We start from the raw sequence: 10,691 nt of genomic DNA, 5'->3' as shown, positions 1-10,691 counted from the left end.
GGTTCCTCCTCTCTTTCTGGCGATTTCTACCCCGACCCTATATAAAGCCAGAGCTCCCTTAATAAAATGCCATTTTCTGCAACCATCCCAAGAGTGGTGAACCCCTTTCTCCTTTTGGGACCACGTCACTAAACCCAGAATACATATCCATGATGCAAACAAAAGTTCTGTTTAGGTTTTTATTTCCATGATTTGCAAAAATAAATTTGTCTGTAATTCATAAAGCCTAATGAGTTAATGAAAATAGTCATTTCATATATTTGAATGGTGTAAAAGAAGATGTTTATTTTTATAAAATGAAAAGTTTCATAAAATTGGCATCAAACTTTAGTACACTTATCTGAAAACCAAGCTTTAACAGTCTGACTACAGCAGCTCGAAATCCTTTGCTTTCTATTATTCATAAGACTTCACCACCCATTGTCACCTGGGCATTTGTATCAGTAAGCACATTGATCACTCTGAGCTTTGCCCTCCTTTGAGGGCAGATCTGTTTTTAGACTGCTGAGCTTTTGAATCTTTCCATGACTGTATCACTGTGCAATTTGACTTGAACCCCAAGAGCAGGTAGGAAGAATAAATGGGGAGTTTGCTAAGCAGTACAAGGTAGAACAAAGCAGAAAAATCTCTCTTGACTATATATACTCGCATTTTGATTCCCTCATCAAACAATGTGTTTCTAAAGAGATGTGCTTTAAAAACTATTCATTCTCAGCCCTCCAGCAGTCTTCATTCCTGTATATCTTTTGAGCACCATTCATTCCTGTTTTAAAAACCCAAATGCTCTCCTTGAGTCAACCTGTTCATTTCATAACAAATAAGCAATAACAATAAGGTTACAAGATAATTTGCATTTAGATTATGTCTCCTTTGTAGGGTTATCACAACACTGGAGGTATGAATTTCATAGTCCCACATCTCATAGAAGTTCTTAGTATGGCCTGTCCTCTTACAGCAAATGATAAAGACAAATGCACTTCTGTGTAAAAGATAGATAGAAAGACAGATAGACAGATAGACATATTGAGTGAATGAAATTTATATCATAACTCATCAAATAGTGATAAAATAACTTCCAACATTTGAAAATATTACTTCAGCTATAATCATTAGTACTATCCTGGTCTGTAAGTAAGACAGATCAGCCTCTCCAATGATGATTACCTTCCTGAATCATAACCTGTATCTGTTTTTTTAATACATGTTGTTTCCCAAGACAACTAAGAACTGGATATTAAGAACTAGCATAGAAATCTAGAATATTAAAATGAACTATTTCACAAACACAAACAAAAGAGACAGCAGAAAATTACAGAATCCACTTAAACAACAAGATGTCAGCAAATGGACAAATGAAGTTATTAGATTTCAATAATTGTATTTGGCATCTCCTTCTAATTGCAGCTGGGAAGACAAAACATGATGCAGCTGGATGGCAATGATGTGCAGACTGGTGTCAAAATTTTCCAAACATGACATTCCTCCCCAAAGAGCCAGACTGACAGAAGTGCAGCCCAAGGAAAGGACTACTTTCCTTTATTTCTTTTCCATCACAGATTTCTCTTTTCTGAGCAAACTAGGCGTATAAAAAAAGAAAGCATCAATGGCAGCTTTTTAAGAAGGGCTTAATTTGTTAGCTCACACTAATTTAATTCCTATTTATGTTTCTATGCCCTAAAGTAAGTAGATGATAAGGTTCTGGGGTAAAAAGAACTGGATAAAACTTCACGTTGCAATAGAGTAATAGGCTCATTAAATATAAAATTCATTTGCTAATTAATTAACGCTTTCAGTACCTTTGTAAGGTACTGTTAGTTTTCTGCAGCTTTCTGTTGCTCTTTGTTCTTCAGATGAGGAAAATGAGAACTATGGAGTTGAAGTATGCTTCCAGGCACACTCTCCAGTGAGATCCCCATGTGTTATCAGGGTGCCTAAGGCAGAATCCAATTTATTCTAAAAGGGAGGGAGTTTTCAGCACAGCATTTGGTTGGAAACCCTAACTCCATGAAAAATTTTCTCATGTAGCCTTTCACTGCTTCAGTCTACTGGTCTGACTGGCCCACGACAAACCTATGTGTCTCAGAGGGGCTTCAGAGAAGTGGAGGTGAAGGACACAAGCAACTCTGCTTCCCAGGAATTAAAGGTTATCAGCTTCCCATTTCTTTTAATTAGTTATTGTGTGGATACATGCAGGGAGTGTGGCTGGAGAAAAATACTATTGATTTTGATTTGTTATTACTTTGAATTTTTCTTTTAATTAATTTCAGGAGCACTTAGAATTTTAAGAAGGAATTCTTTCAAGATGTATTTAAAGCAAAAAAAAAAAATTATTTAGATGGAACTATAATGTGAAAAAAAAAAATCCAAACATTTTGTGACAGCCTCTGTCTTAAGGAGCTGACATAAAAGAGATGAGGCAGGAGAAAAAGAAGGTTATGTGTAACTTTTACATGTTTCACTACAGGCACAGATATAAGGCTGAGTTCTAAAGAAAGCTTCTGCTAAGTCGTCCCAGCATGGCTGTAACAGAGATGAAGAAGACACTGAGGCAGATGTGGGGAGGGTAAGTCTTCACTGACCAAAAAAGAAATAGTTTGTAATTCCAGTTTAAACACTACAGCTGGGAGTCACCTTAGCCATATTAAAGTTGACTGGTGTGTCAAAGGCGATGAAGAGAGTTCCTCCGTTCACTGTGATTTGCCTGTGACTATACCACATCACTAACTATTTTGAAATGGTACAACTGTAAACAGCATAATAATTTACCTTAATGAAAGGAAAAGGGAGCTGTGGTAATTGCCAGGGAATAAATGGAGTCAGCACTGTTCTTTAATACGGGATTAACTGATGCATGCAATGAGAAAGGCAAGAGCCCACAGACAGTAAGGAGGTAAGAAAAATGAAGGGGGGCAAACAGCAGGAGATCAAGGAGATGGAATTCAGTGGGACTTCTCTGCAGGAGTGAGGAGAATCCAGTGCCTGACAGAAGGAGTAAGTAAGAAGAATACTGAAGGTAGGCATGACAGTTGCATTACAGGTAATGTTTTTCTTGGAATAAAATGCAAGAGCTTTGCAGAGAAAAGGACAGGACTGAGGAGTGACAAAACATCTAAGATTATGGATACACCATTCACTTACATTGCAGAATAAAGAAACTTACTTAGCAATAATGTACTTGGCAGGAATTGGGTGAAGATAAGTTTAGCTGCTCAGATGAACCTTGTAATAAGGAAAAAGCATCCAAACCGCCATCCAGAAGTAACCCAAAGGGAGAATCGATTTCCAAAGGAAGAAAGGGAAAGGAGCAGCATGCTGAAAGCTACAGGGGCAACAGCAAACTAGGGGAAACAAAAAGGCTAAGTGGGAGAAGCCAAACTGCATCACTTTGTCCCCCGTCTGAAATGACAGTGGCTGAAAAGCAAGGACACAAGTACAACCTAGAAACAGCACTTTGGAAGATCAGTGGCAGGAATGTTTAGGTCTGGACAGACATCACAGGACCAGAGCAGGACAGGAGGCTGAGCAGGCTGACTGGGTGTAGAACCCCAGAAGATAAGGGGCTAATGTGTATGTCTCAAGAACAGAGAGCCAGATGGTTGTGAGAGACAACCAAGGATTGTTGGTACTAACACACTGTGACAAAGAACAAGATGTGACTGGAGAAGGAGAACATGTGGAGGTAGGGCAGTACTTTTCTGGGACAAACACCCTTGTTCTGGAGATAAGCACAACACAGTACTGGGCAAGTTCAGGAATGAGGCCAAGAAATGGGCATGGACAGTAGTGGGGGACCAAGACCACCCAAGACACCCGAAGTCCTCCAACTCATTCCCAGAAAGATCTGAAAGAACAGACTGCACATGACGACTAATTTACATGGAAAGCAAGAAACCTATCTTCAGGGTTGGGAAACCTATCCATGAAATGGTATCCCAACAAGCCTGGGCGGCACCCCCAGAATTCTGAACATCTTTTTCTCTTTCTCTCTCTCTTCCTTCATTTCTTTCTCTCTCTCTCTCTCTTCCTTCATTTCTTTCTCTCTCTCCCCTCTCCCTCACTCCCCTTTACTTCATTTCTTACTTTCTCTCTCCACTTTAAGGCTTCCTCTTTATCCAAAACCCACTGCCATATGCCTATATAGTAGGTCAGGGGCTAACACACCGATTTCCATGCCAAGTGTGCAATTTACTAATAAAACTTCGATTGCTTGCAGACCCTCTTGACTTCTGTCGTTCCTTTCGACCACGAGCATTTAACGAATCTCGGGTGTTCCCTTTCCCTTAAGGGTGGGACATCACACCGGCCCAAACCACACCGGTGGCTGTGCCGTGACTAAAAGGGCTTCTTGCCACCGTATGCCGGTGCAGCCTCGAGGCAAACCCCCCCACACCATTAAAGCGGCGGCGCCGCCATTACAGCCGCCCCCGCGCCCCGGAGCACATGCGCCGCGCGGGCGGCGCCTGCGCGCTGGGGGCGCGGCGAGGACTGGGCGGGGATTCGGGGCTCCGCGCGGTCGGGCAGGGGCGCCCCGCGGGGCTGCTCCGCCGCCGCTCACGTCTTCGCTTTCGCCTCCTCCTCCTCCTCCTCGCCGCTGCAGCAGCTGGCGCTGCTTCTGATGCAGCCGTGCGGCGGCGGGGAGGCTGCGGCTGGGACGGCGGGGGTGGCGCTGCAGCCGGTGTCGAGCGCCGACGGGCCGCTGCCGCCCTCCTCTAGCGGCGGCTTCATGGTGCTGTACGGGCTGGGGGGCCCCGGCGGGGCCGAGGCGAGGGAGGAGGAGGCCGAGGCCGAGGCAGCGGGCGGCGAGAGCACGGCCAGCTTGGAGGAGCTGGAGGAGGAGGAGGCGGAGGCGGGGGCGGCGGCGGCTTCGAGCGGCGAGGCGGCGGCGGGCGGCGAGTGCAAGAGCTGCACGTACCAGGGCTGCAGCGAGACCACCACGCAGGTGGTGAAGCAGCGCAAGCCCTGGATGTGCAAGCGGCACCGCAACAAGATCTACAAGGACAAGTACAAGCGCAAGAAGAGCGACCAGGCCCTGGGCGGCGGCGGGGCGGCGGCGACCGCCGGGGGAGGCTCCCGGGCCGAGGTGAGGCGGGGTGGTCGGCGGGGCCTCGGCCGGGACACCCTCAGGGGTGCCCGGGGGCTGCGGCTTCCCTGGAAAATCGGCTTCTGTCAGACTCGGGAATGGGACCTTGCTGGCCAGGGGAAAGGGCAGAAATGTGGGGCGGTCCTACAGCTCACTCTTCCTTCGGTTTGCCGGAGCAAAGCCCGTTTCTTCTTAGCTCTCTGACATAAATTGTAGTAGCGTACAGCTAGACCAGGACATTCCAGGGAAAGAATTCTTGCTAGAGGATGCTTCGCTGTGTAGCGCGTGGTTTTTTTCACAGGAGGAAGGATGAAAATATAGATCTGAGAGAGACTTCTTGTCAGATTTCTTGCTCAGTTGATGCTGAAATAAGTTTTAAAGTCACGAAGGCCGTTAGATATCAGGTTATATTGTATATAAGAATCAGTTGTGTAGGTTTTTCAAGATACTTTTCCGTTATTATTTTTTATATTATATGGCAGTTATATATTTAGACCACTGCTAGTTTATACCTATTTTTTATAAGCTTATGTGTATTGTTTAGATGGGGAAAAATTGTCAGTGGGAGAGCTAATGGTAACGTTCGACTTTTTAAATAGGTTTTTTTTTTCCTACAGTTACTGACAGAGCCAGGATCACACATTTTCACATTTTTGGTCACTTGTTATAGAGTGACCAAGATCTTGTATTAGGATGAGACAGAAAGAGGGAAATGGTTTTACTCTTGAAGGTGCTGACTAGTTTGTGCTCAAAGGGGCAAGTATAAAATAGTGATTGCCAGAAGGAAAAAAACACCAACTTGCCTGACACTTATCCTAGAAGCAACCCTTTTATGTCAGCACAGCTGTCTCTCGAGTTATGTGACTGGCAACTGATCTAACTGCAAACTTAACCATCAAAAAACTTTTCTTTTTTCTGTTTTTCTTCATATAAATATTATAGTAACCATACTGGGTGTCACACTAAAGAATCTTTTTTTGTGTAGCTGTAAAAGCTGGCATGAAGCAGGTGCATTAAAAAAAGGGAAGTGTACATGATGCTGCTAAGAAGTATTCTCTCATCTTCTCTCTCAGTTCAAAGAACTTACTGAAATAGCTGTAGGTTTTCTGATGTATTTTGTAGCTCTTAAGTAATGCCTGTTCCATGTAGTATTTTGGATTTTTTGTTGAACTCTGTAAGCTCTGAGCATCTGTTACATTCTGGTAGTTTCTTCAGGTCTGCTGCTTGGTTTATATGATCTCCTTGTTTTTGAATCTTACTGCTGTCAACCTGATTTGCCAGTTAGTGTTTACATGAGAAGATACGGCGAACAACTAATTCCTGTTCAGTTTGTGACACTTAAGACTTGCCTCCTAAGTTGTTTCCTTCCTGCATTGAAAAGGCCTAACATGCTTGTTTTCAAGGAAAAAGTTACATACTTTTATTATCCTTGCCATTCTGTTAACCTTTTCTAGTTCTAGTGGCTACTTCTCTTTTAGATGAGGGAACAGAAGCTGCACACAGTATTCAATCAAGATCAAAATGAATTCTAGATTTATATACTGGCATGACTTCCCCTCTTCTCTCTTTCTTCTCTGATAGTTCATCCTGCTCAGTTTGTGAGCCGGGTCTACAGAACTACTTCCTGCTCAGTCTGTAGAAATACTTTTGCTAGTTCAGAAAAAAGGACGGTATGGGAGAAGGGCAGAATCGTAGCATACTGCATAGTGATGGGTTAAAATCTTTTGATCTGTAACATGAAATAGTGATTATTACATTTTGGAAGAAAGTGGGCTTGCTTTTCCCAGGTTTTGCAAATGCAGGTTGCTTTGAATGTTATGAAATTAAGGCCTGAACTTGCAGAAGAAAGCAGGATATTTAGTCCTAAACTTAGTATGCTTTTTTGCAGTGGTCTCTGTTAAGACTTCACAAGATACTGTTGTCTTGTGGAGTGAGAGTTAGGTTCCCAGTAGATGTTTTCATTTTTGACTTCTGTGGACAGGATTGAAGTGAAAGATACTGGGATACTTTGTTCTTCCTTTTGATCCCTTTCAGGTAAGTGGAAGTGTCAGTAAGTTATGAATTTAATACACAAAGAATTCAATATAGGTTTAAATTTTCCAAACCATTGATATTTTCTTCAGAGCAGATTGTAGAGCCATATTGTATTCATATGTCTAATTCAGGTGACTGGTGATTGTACAACAAACAGAATAAACTTGCAAAGAGAAAAGTAAGACTGGGGCTTCAGCAAGTTCATAATAGTGTTCTGAAGTATGTTTTGTTTTGGTACTAGAAGTATTCCTGCCCAGTTGTAAATGGTAAATATCACTCGCTTTCAGAAGCTGGAGATTGAACTGTTGTGACTTCTTTTTTAAGAAATTCAGTCAAATAAATTCAAGGCTACAACTAGCCTTAGTAACCTGGTTACTTTTGCAGTGTGGAAGACTTAAATCGGCTGCATTGCTTCGGTGTGACTGGTGAAACGGTGAAAGGATGTGGAAAGAAGAGGCCCAGTCTTGAATAGATACATTTCCATTCCTGTGCTGTTACTTTCCTCTGCAGATTAGGAGGCAAATGTTCTTTACTCCTGGGATTTTCTGTGTATCACTATATCAGAGTTTATAGTCTCACTTTCTCTTTTTTCTTTCATGTGCAGGATAGTGTTGAAGGTTCAGTTCCTGTTACAAAGCAGAGAACAGGATCCATTGGAGATCGCCCAGCAAGACCTACTCTTTTAGAACAAGTATTGAATAAAAAAAGGCTGGTAAGTCTTGTTTTTGTAGAGGTTTTGAACTCAAAAATTGTTACACCACCTTTATTTACTTAACTGGCATTGCTGTGAAAGAAGATCAGTTTAAGATTGTTCACTACATGTGCATATTTTCAAATCTGAAATACACTGCAGAGCAGATATGTGCCTCAGCTCTCTGTGAAGAATACTAAGATAACTGAATTTAGTGATCACTGCCACATTAACTGAAGTTGTGTATTATGGTAGTAATAAACAGGCATGGTTATTTCTTCAGTGTAAATAGTGCTTATAGTATAACTGAGGGGTTTTAGCTTGTTAAACCAAAGCTTTAGGTAGAACAATGTATGGACTTTAGGTCTGATATAAGCTTTAATTACTCTGATGTGTTTTAGAAGTTGTAGATATATCACACTTAAGGTTGTGTATGTATGTGTTGATAAACTGTAAACAGTATGACTCATCTGTAGAGGGCATGAATGGCACGTGTTCTAAGTTTTTAAACACTTTGTTGCTCCTTTAAAGAATTAGGCCCAATGAAGGAAAATAATTCAGTACTTACAGTTTCTTTGGCTTCTCCATTACAACTTTCATTCCTTGTGACTGGACTGCTGTTTTGAAGTGTTGGGAAATTCTGAACACTCAGTGAACACAGCATCATAGAATATCCCGAGTTGGAAGGAACCCATAAGGATCATTGAGTCCAAGTCCCTGCTCCTTGCAGGTCTACCTAAAACTAAAACATGTGGCTAATACTCCAGATGCTTGAACTCTTGATGGGAACGTGAGCTTTGCTGCAGAATTACAGTATTTTGTTTGTTTATTATACTCTTTTTGAGCTATCTGCAGTGGGAAATGTAGAAATTGGCTCAAAACTGAAGACACAATTGAGAGGTGTTTGTTTTCAGTATGTCATTAGATTATTCCTGTATGTAATATTTATGGGCTTTTTTGCAATACTGTATATTCTTTACATTATGACCCTGCTTTCAGGATGTGTATTAATGCTGCTTCTGGTTACTTGACGGTGTCTTGAAAAATGCCAAGATGTCTTGTGAGCGTGTTTTGTAACTCTGCATTTGATTGAACTCTCGTTTGGATGGGTGTGCTGGTATTGACTGGGATACAGTTAATTTTCTTCACAGTAGCTTGTATGGGACTGCACTTTGGGTTTGTGATGAAAAGAGTGTTGATAATGCAGTGTTGTTTTAGTTATTGCTGAACAGTGCTTCATTCCACAGCAGGGAGGGAGCAGGGGAGGGAGTGAGCAGAGGCTGCTGCTTAGTTGTCTGCCACGGTTAAAGAACAGCAAGGAGTAATGCGCAAATTAATTTAATGGAAAAATATTATAATATAAATATAATATAGCTATTTAAAATATGTGAGTTCTCTAAAGTAAAGTTCACTCTCTTTCTTTCAGTCCCTACTCAGAAGCCCAGAAGTAGTGCAGTTTCTACAGAAACAACAGCAACTGTTAAGTCAACAAGCTTTGGAACAAAGGCAACAACAATTTCAAGGAGCCCCTGGGTAATGAGAACAGATCAATGACCTTCAGATCAGTCTGGTGCTGAAGGAGGGATGGGATCTGTACTTTGTATAAATACTAAGAATCTCAATGTTTAAAGGAAAATGAAAGTTACTTTTGTTATGTATTTGTATCTTGTTTGCACTTTTGAGGTTTTGAGCTGCTTGGGTGTCTGCAAACTTCTGAGCAAATCACAGAATCATAGAGTGGACTGGACTGTGTTAAGGAAACTTCCCAATCTGACCATTTACCAGACTCTGGCAGTCACACTCCCAGTGCCAGAGACTTTAACTGCTGGGACCAAAGCCCCTTCACTGTGGGTGGCTCCAGTGAGCTGATGGCTCTCTGCCCTGCTTGACTCCCTACAAACCCCACTCATATGCAGTCAGACCAGGTTTCCTTACAGGTTCAACCTCACGTTTCCTATAGCAGAGTCTCAGATGTCTCATTCCATAAAGCACTTTATTCACAGCGCAGTCACACAGAAACAGCCCCAGCTGGTGCCTCTGAGGAGGGACCTCCAGCAAAGGAACCCTTGGGCTTTTATACCCTCACAGTCTAAGTGCCAGCAAGTCTTGTTCTTCCTCCTGAATCTTTGGCTCCTGATGTGGCTCTGTGTCCACTCACCTGGCTAGTGCCATCGGACTTCATGCCCTTTATTATGCAAAGGGTTGGCTTGGCAGTTCATGGCCTCTTGGCTCCTAGCTAGAACTCAATCTGCATCTCAGTCTGCGTCTCTGAATTGCAGCTTGCAAAACCTGCACCAGATGTATTCCTCAGCAGTTGCAAGGGACCTTAAAGCTTCCTCACAGGAGAGGTGCTCCATCTTTCTAATCAACTTGGTGGCCCTCCTCTGGACTTGCTTTAACAGGTGGATATCCTTCCTGCATTGGGAGCTCCAGAGCTGGACACAGTACTCCAGGGTCTCACCAGAGTGAAGTAGAGGGGCTGTAGCGTACCTTGCATACAGATGTATACATTTGCATTAATTACTATCCCCTGTCCTTTTACAGATAGCTATTATTTTCCCATTTCATGGGCTTCCTCCACCCTTCCAGATGTTCAAAACCAGGCCATGACTGGGACTTCATTCCATCAGGATGGGTGGTCAGGACAGAAGCAGCAGCACACTCAGTCTTTGGACACTACCATAGCCCAGCTTGGGGCATTGTCACGCTCTCCTTGCGCCTCGCAAAATTCACTCTTCATTGGTTCATGTCATTCCTGCAACATACAATTTAAACCACAGATTATTTTTCCCCCAAGGTTAAATCTCCTTGAGGCACACACCAGGTCTCCCCATCCTTCTGCATTACCCATCAAGTACACCCAGGTCCTTGAGCAAAGACAATCCT

At 42.7% G+C, this 10,691-nt stretch overlaps 1 protein-coding gene across 1 annotated transcript; it reads left to right on the top strand.

The window, feature by feature from the left end:
* The first annotated feature begins 2,516 nt into the window (after window positions 1-2,516).
* RFXAP (regulatory factor X associated protein) lies at window positions 2,517-9,450 on the top strand. Its single transcript, XM_027650506.1, has 4 exons — window positions 2,517-2,563; window positions 4,399-5,080; window positions 7,719-7,826; window positions 9,232-9,450. Exons 1-4 carry the CDS (start codon window positions 2,517-2,519, stop codon window positions 9,340-9,342), a joined length of 948 nt encoding a protein of 315 aa, XP_027506307.1. The 3' UTR covers window positions 9,343-9,450.
* Window positions 9,451-10,691: the final 1,241 nt, after the last annotated feature.

Source organism: Corapipo altera, unplaced genomic scaffold, assembly GCF_003945725.1.
Source record: "Corapipo altera isolate COAL_440 unplaced genomic scaffold, ASM394572v1 0, whole genome shotgun sequence".
Taxonomy (NCBI): Eukaryota; Metazoa; Chordata; class Aves; order Passeriformes; family Pipridae; genus Corapipo; species Corapipo altera.
The sequence above is the reverse complement of the archived record's forward strand: the minus strand, read 5'-3'. Positions and strand labels throughout refer to the sequence as shown.

Coding starts and splice junctions, on each gene's coding strand:
- RFXAP (XM_027650506.1), top strand. CDS start 2,517: ATGGCTGTAACAGAGATGAAGAAGACACTGAGGCAGATGTGGGGAGG. Junction 5,081..7,718: donor GGGGAGGCTCCCGGGCCGAG/GTGAGGCGGGGT, acceptor TTTCATGTGCAG/GATAGTGTTGAAGGTTCAGT. Junction 7,827..9,231: donor TATTGAATAAAAAAAGGCTG/GTAAGTCTTGTT, acceptor TCTTTCTTTCAG/TCCCTACTCAGAAGCCCAGA.